The 14,111-nt window shown below is 45.1% G+C and overlaps 1 protein-coding gene across 1 annotated transcript in view; it reads left to right on the top strand.

Annotated features, from left to right (window-relative positions):
* Positions 1–3,012: 3,012 nt before the first annotated feature.
* The window catches only part of PRKCI (protein kinase C iota), a 128,807-nt gene continuing 117,708 nt past the window's right edge, over positions 3,013–14,111 (top strand). The window contains exon 1 of the mRNA XM_029615014.1: positions 3,013–3,413. Coding sequence (XP_029470874.1) covers positions 3,076–3,413 — 338 coding nt within the window. The 5' untranslated portion in view covers positions 3,013–3,075. The remainder of the gene's footprint in view (positions 3,414–14,111) is intronic.

Genomic DNA, 14,111 nt, shown 5'->3' with positions numbered 1-14,111 from the left:
CTAAGAAGAACCCATGCTACTGTTGCAATTAATAGCAGTGGCTATTCCCTAAGTAAATTAATAGCCATTAATGGACTTCTCCTCCAAGAATTTATCCAAACCTTTTTTGAACCCAGCTACAGTAACTGCACTAACCACATCCTCTGGCAACAAATTTCAGAGCTTTATTGTGTGTTGGGTGAAAAAGAATTTTCTCCGATTAGTCTTAAATGTGCTACTTGCTAACTTCATGGAATGCCCCCTGGTCTTTCTATTATTCGAAAGTGTAAATAACCGATTCACATCTACTCGTTCAAGACCTCTCATGATTTTAAAGACCTCTATCATATCCCCCCTCAGCCGTCTCTTCTCCAAGCTGAAGAGCCCTAACCTCTTCAGCCTTTCCTCATAGGGAAGCTGTTACATCCCCTTTATCATTTTGGTTGCCTTCTTTGTACATTCTCCATCGCAATTATATCTTTTTTGAGATGCGGTGACCAGAATTGTACACAGTATTCAAGGTGCGGTCTCACCATGGAGCGATACAGAGGCATTATGACATTTTCCGTTTTATTAACCATTCCCTTCCTAATAATTCTCAACATTCTGTTTGCTTTTTTGACTGCTGCAGCACACTGAGCCGACGATTTTAAAGTATTATCCACTATGATGCCTAGATCTTTTTCCTGGGTGGTAGCTCCTAATATGGAACCTAACATCATGAAACTACAGCAAGGGTTATTTTTCCCTATATGCAACACCTTGCACTTGTCCACATTAAATTTCATCTGCCATTTGGATGCCCAATCTTCCAGTCTTGCAAGGTCCTCCTGTAATGTATTACAGTCTGCCTGTGATTTAACTACTCTGAATAATTTTGTATCATGCGCAAATTTGATAACCTCACTCGTATTCCTTTCCAGATCATATATATATATATATATATATATATATATATATATATATTGAAAAGCACCTGTCCAAGTATAGATCCCTGAGCACTCCACTGTTTACCCTTTTCCACTGAGAAAATTGACCATTTAATCCTACTGTTTCCTGTCTTTTAACCAGTTTGTAATCCACAATAGGACATCGCCACCTATCCCATGACTTTTTAGTTTTCTTAGAAGCCACTCATGAGGGACTTTGTCAAACGCCTTCTGAAAATCCAAATACACTACATCTACCGGTTCATCTATATCCACATGTTTATTAACCCCTTCAAAAAAATGAAGATTTGTTAGGCAAGACTTCCCTAGGGTAAATCCATGTTGACTGTGTTCCATTAAACCATGTCTTTCTATAAGCTCTACGATTTTGATTTTGAGAATAGTTTCCACTATTTTTCCAGGCACTGAAGTCAGGCTCACTGGTCTATAGTTACCCGGATCGCCCCTGGAGCCTTTTTTAAATATTGGGGTTACATTGGCCACCCTCCAGTCTTCAGGTACAGTGGATGATTTTAATGATAGGTTACAAATTTTAACTAATAGATAAGAAATTTTATTTTTGAGTTCCTTCAGTACCCTAGGATGCATACCATCCGGTCCAGGTGATTTGCTACTCTTTAGTTTGTCAATCTGGCCTACTACATCTTCCAGGTTCACAGTGATTTCGTTCAGTTCGTCTGACTCATCCTTCCTGAAAACCATCTCATTAGTAAACACGGAAGTGCCTGGCCTGATTATTAATAATAATTAATAACATAAGAAACAAGAAGGTTTGGATGTTTTTGTACAACGTTAATGGGAAAAACCTCAACATTTGTTATCTGAAACTTTGCCTATAAAACTAGAAAAACATCTTTTTAACTTAGTAATCAACAGCTGACAAAGCAAGCTGCACCACTAAACACCACCAACCAAAGCTGAGACAGAAAAATTCTGTAGAGCACTGGTTCTCAATTAGGAAAACAGACACTGATAAATTCAGCATCCATTTTCTAACGTGGCGGACAGCCGACTGCTTGAGGGCTCCCGCTGTTGAGGAGGTGCTAGAGGCAATAATCGACCCTAGCGCCTCCTTGACAACGCAACCCCTAATTTAAATATTGCATGGCACCCCCAGGACAGGTGGCTGGGGACGTATTAGGAAAGCGGGCGCTTAACACTCAGTGCCTGCTTTCAGTGCTTTTTTTTTTTTGTATCGGCCCCATAGATGGCAGGACAGAGCTGACCTTTATTTGATTGGCCCGGGACAGGCACTGCATGGGGGAGGGGGGGGGGGCACGCACCATAATTTTTTGCACAGGGCAGCAAAACAAAAACAAAAAACAACTAGCACAGCCCTGTTAAAACAATAATAATGAGAAACTCAAAGATTTTTTGCAGAAAAAGTCCATACATGCTATCTATTCTGCCCAGTCACACCAACCAATGATTATTACCTCTAAAAACATAAGAATTCTAACTCTAGAATAGAAAATGTGATTTTATACGGCAACCATAATACTTTGTCCAAGTCTGATTGCAGTTAACTTCAAAAATGCAATATTAAAAGCAACTTCTGAAATAGGCGTAGCCCATGAGATTGATTCTAAGAAGCATGTGAGTCAGGCGCAACTCTTTTTGTACCGTATCCTGGGAATGTCTCAGTGTGACAAAAGCAGAAGGAGCTGCAGCCCCAGGGCTGACTCAGCCGGGAGCGGAGCCAAGCCGTTAGTCCTCATGCCTCAGGTATGCACGGGACGGTGACTCACGGTTCAGGCTGCGCAAGGGCATCGTTAGCCCCTAAAGCAGCTGGGCCAACACCACGGAACTGAACTATATCTCCCAGAATTCCGGGTGGCCGTGCGGGGAAACAGACGCACCTTCCTGCGTCACTATCGGCGTCCGACGGCACGTAAACACCTAGGAATGTTATTGTGGACCGTAACATTCTAGGGCATGCTGTGGTGGGTGTCGTGAAACTTCCATTCAGAAATGTTTTCAGCGACTGACTTTAGTAGAACAAGAAATAAGCAGTATTTGCGAACACCTCACTTGTGAACCTGCTCTGGCGGTGAACCACGGGTCATTACGGCTCAGTCTCGCCGAAACCCCCTAGTCTAAGCAGGTTGTCCCGCGGTCTCCCCCCCCCTCTACGCGTCAGTCGTGGATGGTACGGTCGGCGAGCGCGAGGCGCGCTACTGGCGGAGGAGGAGGAGGAGCGGAAGTGGGAAGGAGAGAGCCGGAGGCTGTAGCGTTGGTTGGGATCGGAAGGCGCGCGGAAGCTCTTCCGGTTGAGGCTCGTGCGGAGTGGGGTTATTTGCAGTCAGCTCGAGGTGGTGCTGCTGCTACCGCCGCCGCCTGGTCCGGAGAGTTGCGGGAGGGAGGGGGGGTGCTCTTCCGGCGCCCCTGCCCGGGACGTGGGATGATGCCGACGCAGCGGGACAGCACCATGTCCCACTCGGGGGACAGCGGCCACCAGGTCCGGGTGAAGGCCTACTACAAGGGGTGAGTGAACGAGCCGGGCGCACCGGAGAGGTGGCCGCGGTGTGGGAACCCCCCCCCTGCGCTGGGCATTTTTTGCACCGGGAACGGCTCTCGTTATCCCCCCCGGGTGCTCCTGCCTGGGAAGGTGTTTCTCTGGCCTCTTCTTTCTTTCTGCTTTGAGTCTCTGTTCTCCTCAGCTTAGATTGCCGCACGCTTCTGGGTGTCAGGTTTCAGAGGCTCTTGAGAGCAAAAAAAAAAAAATCTTTCCCGATCAGGGAGAGGCGGAAACAGACTTAGGGTGAGAGGGGGGGTAAATCCCAGGTCTTCATTTCCTGCACCGCTGGATGTCTGTTTTGATGGTTAAAACGCCTGTCGGTGATTGAGCACGAGCTGCCGCCAGTGAAGGGCTTGGACATTTCCTCCTCCGAGGTGGAAACTTGAAACCTGGATCATAAGACCAGAGAACTCACTTTTCTGCAATTTTCTTTTTTTTTCCCCAGCGTGCCATTCTGGTTTTTAGGCTCGGGGAATACCATGTTATATCTACAGCTGTAGATATATCTACAGCCGATCTACAGCCACCTTTATATGTCTCCCTACTCTCTGATTTTTCGTTGACTATTTTAATGCTCACCAGTTGTATTCGTTTAAAATCTTTCCTGTCTTCCAACTCCCATGTTCTTGCTCCCTGTTTAATGTAACTTTACCTTCTATTGTAGTTGTTAATTGGTTTCACCCAGTTCCATTGTAAACCGGTAGGATAAGACTTGGTCTTGAGCATCGGTATATTAAAATAATTTAAATAAATAAATATGTTTCTCCTTTACTATTCGATGGAGACTGGGGGTTCCTCCAGTGACTTCGCTTAGTGGTTTTTGTATTGCTCTTTCCGTAATAAATTTGATAATTTCCGTATGGAAAAGTCATTTGTGAATGCTAGTTAAATCCAAAGAATTCCATAAACTGATAAAAAGGGTATATTATTCTGGAAATGGAATAGACAAAAATCTGTTTTGAGGTACATTTTCAAAAATGTATTTACCCTTTATACAGATAAAAAATAGTTAACCTGCATAAGTTGGCTGGATTTTCAGTTACCTAAAACAGACTCGACCACACGTGTTTTGGAGGCATGAATTTAGATGCTTGTGCAAACATTGCATTTTTAATATATGCAGTATGAATTGGGTGAGACAAAATATTGGTGGACAATGCTTACATGCTGTTTAGAACCACCATAGCTTTCTTTTGGAAAATTACCTTCCACCTACTTCATTGGTTCAATGTTTGTTGAAACCGCTCTTATGGATAAAATTACCTACCTGCTCAAAGACAAGGCTGATATGTATAGCTCGGTTTGGGGTCCGTACTGGAATTGGAGGAGGCTTCATCCTTGAACTGCCTTTCTTCTATCTCCACTTTATTTATTCACTTTCCTTGCTATCTTGTCTCCTATTGCTTAATTGAATTATACAGAAGTAATTTTGCCTGTACTGAGAAACAACGTTTGTATTGTTGGTTATTGCTGCCTTTTACTACCATGGTTTGTTTTCTGTGTGTTTTCTTAAATAGTTCAAAAAATGTGTGGCATGCCGTTAACGTGCCTCACTTTATGGGTTTTTTCTTCTTCTCCTAAATATGTTACCTCTTCGTTCTGTCGGACCAGTAACCTGTGGGATTCTCCTTCCCAACAGCAGATGGGGGCAGATCGTAAAAGCTTCCTCTCTGATGTCACTACCATAAAGGCTGACCTAGCAGAGGGGGATGTCAGTAGTGTCTGCCTCCAACAGATGGGACTGAGCACAGACGTCGCTGGTCCAGCAGTCTTAAGGGCCCTAGGGCAAAGGCCTTCCCTAAGGTTGCTTTTCCTAGGAGTCTGAGCCAGGGTGAGGACCCCATGGGACAATAGCCTCCATAGGTCTGATCTTCCCTCCCTAGTGCAATCATTTGTTTTGGTCTCCTGGTTTCTCAACAAGGTCGTGTGAGAAGAAAAAAAGGTGGAGAAGTAGCCCGGCCCGAACCATTGCTATCTGCCCCAAGTATGGACAAGGAGAGGAATTGTGCCAGGTGTGGGGTCCAGTGGGTCTCTATCATGTCTGACTCTTTCTGCTGCAATTGTGATTTATTTATTTATTTTATTTAAGTTTTTTATATACCAACATTCAAGACAATAGTCCCATCATGCTGGTTCACATGAAACAGGAGTGCAAAATAAACTTAAACTTGAACAATAGTGCGGAAATAGCAGTTACATGTAACAAGGAAAATTGAACTTGGAATGAGAAGGAAAAAGGAAAACCAGCTAATTACATATAATTACATTGTAAGAGGTAGCTAATAGTGATGTTGATGGTGATGTGATGATTGTTAGGAGTTAAATGATATTGGAGTTAGGAAAAGCCTGCCTGAACAGCCAGGTCTTGAGTCTTTTCTTGAAGGTAAACACGAATCAACCAACCTCAAACCCTCTCACTAATTCCTGCTGAATATTTATCATACTATTACCATTCACAACTGTCATATTTATTCATTTGATTACCTATGTACCGTTTCATAGTCTTATTTTTTCACTTGCTATTCTAATGTATCAATAGGCTGAAATGTAAATATTGTGCTGTTCAATTTCTCCCCTTCCATCCCAAGTTTATTTTCCTTGTTTTTTGTAACTTTCCCTCTCCCATTTTCTGATTCACTGTATTTAAAGTTCAAGGTTCTTATTGAAAATATTGTTTTTTACGTTACGTTATGCTTTACACTCCTTGTTATTTGTAAACCGGGTTGATGTGATGCCTATCATGAAACTCGGTATAACAAAAACAATAAATAATAAAATAAGGTTGAGAGGCTGGGTTCCATTCTAAGATCTGGGGGGATAGAGTTCCATAAGGTAGGACCGGCTGTGGAGAAGGCCCGATTTCTTAGCGTAATGTGTCTGGTAGTTTTGGCTGGGGGGACTTGAAGTGATCCTTTGTAAGCATCTCTTGTCGGTCTTGTTGAAGTGTGTAATCGGAGGGGGAAATGAAGGTCAATTGGGGCTAGTTGATGAATGTGTTTGTATATGGTGAGAATGGCCTTGTATATTATTCTGAAGTGGATGGGTAGCCAGTGGAGGCCCATTAGGATAGGGGTTATATGGTCTCTTCTCCTGGTATTAGTGAGTATACGGGCACAGGCATTTTGAACCATTTGCAGTGGTTTGGTGTGTAGAGAGGGGAGACCAAGCAAGATGGTGTTACAATAGTCCAGCTTTGCGAAGATGATTGATTGTAGGATTGTTCTAAAGTCATGAGTATGGAACAGAGGTCTTATTCTTTTCAGTACTTGGAGTTTATAAAAGCAGTCTTTGGTGGTTTTGTTGATGGTAGCTTTCAGGTTCAGGTGATTGTCAATTTGAACTCCTAGGTCTCTCACTTGTGTAGTTTTTGGTATGGCTGGATGAGTGGGGGTGCAGGAGCTGTTCTCTGGTGTGATGAGTAGTAATTCCGTTTTGGATGAATTTAGTACCAGGTTGAGGCTTGTGAGAAGCTGTTTGATATTTTGGAGGCATGTTTCCCAAAATTTTTGATGGCAAAAAGCAGGCCCTGGGGGAGGAAGGAGGCAGGGGTGGGCCAATTGAACAGTGCATACTAGGGAACGCCTTCTTTCTTCCAACTCTGGAGCACATTTCAGGGCAGTCAAGGCATTCCTCCGCAGTTTCGGAGGGTGGGCAGCATCAACGACTAGAGCCCCCAAAGGTAGTAGTTGTCTGAGTTTTTCCCGAACTTAATCTTGACTATGCACCAAGCCTATCTCCAGATGAAAGATAAGCAGAATAAGGCTCCTTCTTAAGGGGAAAAGCCCAAGCCACCTTCAGGCTGGGAAGATTAAGTCCCGAGGTGGAACCTGGGGGGGGGGTTTGAGGAGGAGGGCTCTTCCCAGGAAGAGACTTTAGGTGAGGAAGAACTGGAAGCAACATGCCATCCAGGCAGATGAGCCTGGGGCCTTAATTTCAAAAGTCTCGCATGTCCTAAGTCTGAAAGAGGAAATGCCCAAGGCTAGAATGAAGGGAACTCCCATTTCTAACAGGGATCAGAACCCTTGCAAAGCCTTTCCCATCCATTTAGCAATCCAGGATATGCTGACAGCGGTGTGGGAGATCCCAGAGTCTAGGCTTAGAAGCTGTGGAACTGTGCAGAGGCTGTATCTAATAGAACAGCAGAATAAGGATAGGTTTCTAGATCTGCCTAGAGCAGATGCAGCAATAGCAAAGAAAACCACTACACCAGTAGAAAGTGGAGCAGTCCTAAAAGACCCTCAGGACAGGAAAGTGGAAACATTACTAAAGAGAGGTTATGAGCTTTTGTCCTTGGCCCTCCAGGCAGCTATTTGTGGAGATTATGTAGTCAGGGCCCTTCTAATCTGGTCTCAACAAGAGATCCAGTGTCCTGAAGTTGCAGGCCCCTCAGAGGATAGGGTGGGACTGGCTCTAGTGGAATCGGTAGCAGCCTTTGTAGCAGATAACTATGTATGACCTTATTAGAGCTTCAGCAAAGTTAGCAACAGAGGTCATGGCTAGGTAGCTTTTATTGCTAAAGAATTGGACAGCAGATTCAGCATCCAAGACCAGGTTAGAAAAGCTACCCTTAAAGGGGAGGCTCCTGTTTGGAGAAGACCTAGAGAAGGTGGTCAAAGACTCAGGAGGATCGAGGCCCCCAAAGGTTACCGGAAGAAAAGCTCAGAGGCTTTGCAAGGGGAGGCAACTAGAGACGGTGGCCCAGGGAGTAGATGATAGAGGGGCGGTAGAGGCCAGATCTCTTGCCCAGTCAGGATCCCAGGCAGATCTCAGCCCTTTTGGGGGAATATAAGATTTCCAAAGGAAAGGAACCCCTGAGGCCCCCCCCCTCCCCTTGGTGATAAAACTGCACAATGATGGGGAGCCAGGCCTGCTCCATGATTCCCCAGGTAGGGGGTTCATTACAGATCTTTTATCAGGAGTGGGCCAAAATAACAAAGGACCAGTGGGACCTGGACATAATAAACAAAGGATATCACTCAGAATTAAAATTCCCCTTAGAAGATTTCTTTGTTTCTTCCCCATACAAGGCAAGCAGGAGAGATGCAGACATTAAGACAGATTAGTTCAACTGCAAGCCATTATTCCGGTACCTCCTGGTCAGGAAGGAAGCTTTCAGCCAGTACTGGACCTAAAGCAAGTTAACAGGGCCTTGGTAGTTCCCCTTTTCCACATGGAAAGGTGGCCGTAAGGACAGGGGAATTCCTAGAAGCCTTGGAAGTGTCAGAAGCATATTTTCACATTCCCATCAGGAGAGATTTCCAGCATTACTTACACGTCGAGAGAGCCAATCGGCATTACCAGTTCAGGGCACTCTCCTTAGACTGGCCATGGCACCAAGTCCTTTACAAAGGTGATGGTAGTAGTGGCGGCCTTGTTAAGGAAGGAAGGGATCAAAGTGCACCCTTACCTGGACGACTGGCTAATAAGAGCAGACTCCCTGCAGGAAGGCCAACAGGCCACAGAGAGAACAGTTCATGTCCTGGACAAATTGGGCTAGATGGTAAACGGGGCAAAGAACCAGTTTCAGCTGTCTTAGATGCTAGTGTACTTAGGGGTAGGGATGTGAATCGTGTGCCCGATCGTTTTAACGATCTGGTTCAGCTGGGAGGGGGGGCAAATCTGATCCTTAGAGATGTGAATTGGGATCGGTTCCGATTCCAATTCACATCACTAATTTTTTTTTAGTGAGGCCCGCGCCGATAAAAAAACAAAAAAAAAAAACCCCACCCAACCCTTTAAAATTACCCCCTTAGCCTCCCCCACTCTCACTCTCCCGACCCCCCCCCCCCCCAAAAAAAAAACTTTTTACACATACCTGGTGGTCCAGGGGGGCCACGGGCGGCGATCTCCCGTTCCCAGGCCATCAGCTGCGCTAAAAAAAATGGCACCGATGGCCCTTTGCCCTTACCATGTGACAGGGCAAAGGTAGCGCCGGCGCCATTTTGAATACTGGCAATACGGCCGGAGTGCAGGAGATCGCTCCCGGACCCCCGCTGGACCCCCAGGGACTTTTGGCCAGCTTGGGGGGGCCTCCTGACCCCCACAAGACTTGCCAAAAGTCCAGCGGGGTCCGGGAGCGACCTCCTGCACTCGGGCCGTATTGCCAGTATTCAAAATGGCGCCGGCGCTACCTTTGCCCTGTCACATGGTAAGGACAAAGGGCCATCAGCGCCATTTCTTTTAGCGCAGCTGATGGCCTGGGAATGGGAGATCGCTGTCCGCGGCCCCCCCTGGACCACCAGGTAGGTGTAAAAAGTTTTTTTGGGGGGGGTCGGGAGAGTGGGGGAGGCTAAGGGGGTAATTTTAAAGGGTTGGGTGGGGTTTTTTTTTATCGGGCCATCGGCGCCATTTATATTGGTGGCAGCCAAAATGGCGCCGATGGCCCGAGAGCGGGAGATCGCGCCGGGACCCCCCCACTGGACCACCAGGTAATTTAAAACATTGTGGGGGATTTGTTTTAAAGGGTCAGGATGGGTTTTAGGGTTGTTTTGGTGTGCCGGTTTTCCCGCCCTCCCCCCCTCCCCGATTTACGATTTTTCACGATAAATCGGGGGAATTTCTATTGTATCGTGACTCTAACGATTTTTTGACGATTTTTTTTAAATCGTCAAAAAACGATTCACATCTCTACTGAGGAGTACTTTTCAGCACCAAGTTAGGGAGAGTATCTAACAGACCGATAGGGAAGTTGCAGGAGCAAGTAGATGCCCTGTCATAAGACCCACTCCCCTATGTGTGGAGATATCTACAGGTCCTGGGCTCCATGGCAGTGGTAATCGGGATAGTGCCATGGGTGAGAGCGTACATGCGCCCTCTTCAGGCACACCTATTATACAACCGGTCGCCACAAAGTGAGCAGGATGAGGGAAATCTGCCACTGACGTACCAAAGCAGGCAGAGTCTGTGGTGGTGGCTAGACTTGAACAGCCTTTCTGGAGGAGCCCCTCTGATTCCCACCGATGTGAGTCATCGGGGGTGGGGAGCACACACTCGGGGGCCAAACCGCCCAGGAGTCCTGGCCACACCAAACGGTTCTAAGTTCCACAAACAGATTAGAGTTAAGAGCAATCAGGTTGGGCCCTAGGCCATTTTCAATCCTAGTTAAGGAACAAAGCAGTCCAGGTGCGCTTGGACAATGCCACAGCAGTGGCCTATGTGAATAAGCAGGGAGGGAGGGGGGGGGGGGGGGGTGTCAAAAGAATGCAGCCCTAGCAAAGGAGGCCCAGCTCATCATGGAGGTAGCAGAGAGGCATTTCTTGAATCCATCTGCAGTGCACATAGCAGGCATGGACAATTTGCAGGCAGATTTCCTCAGTCAAGGGAAGATAGACCTGGGATAATGGAAGCTGTTGGAGGAGGTGTTTGCGCTCATAATGGGTGCATAGGGCACCCCACAGTGGGATTTAATGGCAACAAAAAAAAGAATATCAAGGCCAGTCTGTTCTTCAGCCGAAGGAAAGAACGGAGATGTGGGGGAGTGGACGCACTGTCCCAATCCTGGCCGGCAAATCAGATGTCATACAAGGTGGTCAGGAAGATTTCTCAACCCCCAGGCTGGGTGCTCTTGGTAGCACCAAGATGTCCCTGGCTTGCTGATCGGATAAGACTGAAGAAGGCAAAGCCAATCTCATTCAAAGGGAGAGTAGCACTCCTCAAGCAGGGGCCAACAGTAATGGCAAACTCGGAAAACATTCTCTCTGTTGAAAGGAGAAGGTTTAACAGAAGTGGGTACTCGGTCCCAGAAACCGTGAACCTATTAAAGGCCAGAAAGAAGTTCGCCGCCTTCACATATAGTCCCATTTGGACAGTTTTGGAAGCCTGGTGTAAAAGTAGAGGGTTGGCCCCGATGAAAGCAGAGGTTGCTTCAATCCTGCATTTTCTACAGGAAGGGCTGGAGGTTAACATATTGAGGGTGCAAGTGGCAGCGATTGCATGCCTCAGAGGGCCATGCAGAAGAATATTGGTGGCTGCTATCACGGATGTGGTACGCTTTCTCAGGGAAGGTCATAGTACCGCCATGGGACCTGAATTTGGTACTGAAGACGCTAGTCAGAGGGCCTTTTGAGCCCATTGGTGAGGTTTTCTTGAAAGACCTAACGCTAAAGATGGCGATATTAGTGGCTCTGTGTTCAGCCAGAAGGATCTCGGAGTTGCAAGTGCTGTCCCGCAGGAATTTGTACTTATCCTTTTAAAAGGAAACAAATGACAATCGGACTGGTACCCAACTTTCTTATGGAAGGTAGCATGGACATTTCATCTGTCAGCCCATCTCTCTTCCTGGAATGCACAGGGAAACACAGAGATTTGAGATTCCTAGATGTTCGTAGGTGCCTCTTAAAGTACCTGGAAGTGACCAGTGACTTTAGGAAGTTCATAGGACCCAGGAAAGGGTAGGCAGTGTCCAAAGCCTCAGTCGCGAGATGGATTAAGGAGACCACAGCAACAGCCTATATAATGAGGAACAAACCAGTGCCAGAAGAGCTAAGGGCATAGTCCACAAGAGCACATGCAGCGTCTTGGACAGAAAACAGACCAAACCTTTTACAAAACACTATAGATTACACTTTCAAGAAAGGGAGGAGACGAGTTTTGGAAGCAGCACTAGGGATCCCACCCAGGGCAAATACAACTTAGTTCCATCCCACAAGTTACTGGTCTGGCAGGACAAAGAGGAAGGTTCAATTAAGACTTATCTGCTAATTGGCTTTCCTCGAGTACTGACAGACCAGTCTAGATCCCGCCCTTAAAAAAAAAGAATAAATGGGCATGTGAATAAAGGAACAGTGTTTGATAAGTAAGTTAAAACCTAATGAACATTAGAAACAAAAGGGAGCATAGCTGAATGCGAAGGCAGGTTGTTCTCCACTTACCATTTTCTTTCTTGCTGCAGAAATTAGGGAACCAGTATCCTATAATACCAGGGGAGGACAAGACAGACAAGGGAGCAGGCCGGGTAACAAGCTGATAAGTCTCCTTAAATAGAAAAAGAAAAGAGGGGATATAAATACAAACGACAAGCCATGCTTTGTCAAGACTACTGACTTCCCCTCTGCTGGGCCAGCCTTCATGGTAGTGATGTCAGAGAGGAAGCCTTCGTCCTCTGCCCCCATCTGCTGGTGGGAGGGAGAATCCCACAGGCTACTGGTCAGTCAGGACTTGAGGAAAGCCAACTAAGCAGGTAAAACCTAATTGAACCATACTTTTGCCTGCCTAACATTAGTTTTAAGATTTGAGCAACAGAAATTTGACCAAGGGCTAGATTTCCCCATTTTGTGTTTAGGGGGAAAAAATCGTAGTGACTCAAAGCTTAAGTATCAAATAAAGATAAACTTAAGTACTGTAGTACTGGGTTAGACACACTGGTTCATTGAGCCCAGCATCCTGAATCCAGTGGTGCCTAATCAGGTCACTTGGAAATACCCAGAAGATTCTTTTCTTGTTGCTCATTTCCAGTCGTAGGAGTTTTATGATCCCCATGCTTGCCTGACTAATAAGTTAATTAATGAACCTGCCCTCCAGAAATTTGCTTTTTTTTAATCCTATTAGCTTTGACCGTATTATTTCATGTTAGTGTTATGGTAGAAATAGTTGATTGAAGAGTGAAGAAATTAAAATTCACATCCACAGTTACTGGAAATTTCAGTATAAAGTGGTTTACATTATATCACAGTAAGAAATGTTGCTTTTTTAAATTGTTTAAAAAAAAAAAAAAAAGGACCCATTATCTGTACTTGACCACAGAGGGTTTTTGTTATTTGAGCCTGGTAACAACGTTTATAATCACTTTGAGTTCTTAAAAGATAATTTATTTGTCTGAGATTGTGTTCTGACCAACTGACTTATTTGGAACTGAAGCCAGTCAAAAAGGGGAGTTGGTTGATTTTGAGACTGAACAAATACATAAATTAGTTTTCTTTTAATGAAGATTTCTGTAGTTGTAGAAGAAGCAGATTTTCTAGTGGTTAGGACTGGGAGCGAGGAGACCTGGATTCACATTCTGACGCTGGTTGTGACTTTGAGCGCGTCACTCTTCTCTCCCATTGCCTCGAGGCCCGTTCACTTTGATGGCTCATTGTATCTGTATGTAAATTGTTATAAAGCAGTCTGGTTTGGGATGCTCTATAAATGCCAAAATAATAGTGAATTGTTTTCCCTTGCATGTAAATTAAAAACCTGGCTCTTTAAACAGGCCTTCTCTCAACACCCCTCCACTCTTATTTGACAATCTCCTACCCCCTCACTGTACATTCTCCCCCTTTTGAGTTAATTCTATGTTTTCTTAAAGCAGTTACCTGTTCCTCTAACCTCTCCCCCTTTTCTATCTGCCCTTCTCTATCCTGTTCACTTCTCTTAGCCTCTCTTATTTTTCTAATCGGTTATTTGTTATAATGTAACTTTTTTTCTTCCGATCTCTCTTCCTCCTCTTCCCTATCGTTTTATGTAAACCGATGTGATGTCCATACGAACTTCGGTATATAAAAATGTTTAAATGTATTGACTACAATTAATGAAATTTAAAAAATTTCGGTAATATGCTTTGTCCTTTAGCCCAGCAAACCACTAATATCTTACAGTATCTTAGCAAATGATATTTTTAAAAATTAATTTGACAGTCATTAGAAAATAAGTGTCTTCAGAAAAAAATCCAGGACTGTTCTATTCTC

Source organism: Rhinatrema bivittatum, chromosome 9 (assembly GCF_901001135.1).
Source record: "Rhinatrema bivittatum chromosome 9, aRhiBiv1.1, whole genome shotgun sequence".
Classification (NCBI taxonomy): domain Eukaryota; kingdom Metazoa; phylum Chordata; class Amphibia; order Gymnophiona; family Rhinatrematidae; genus Rhinatrema; species Rhinatrema bivittatum.
This window is presented reverse-complemented; position numbering and strand designations above follow the sequence as displayed.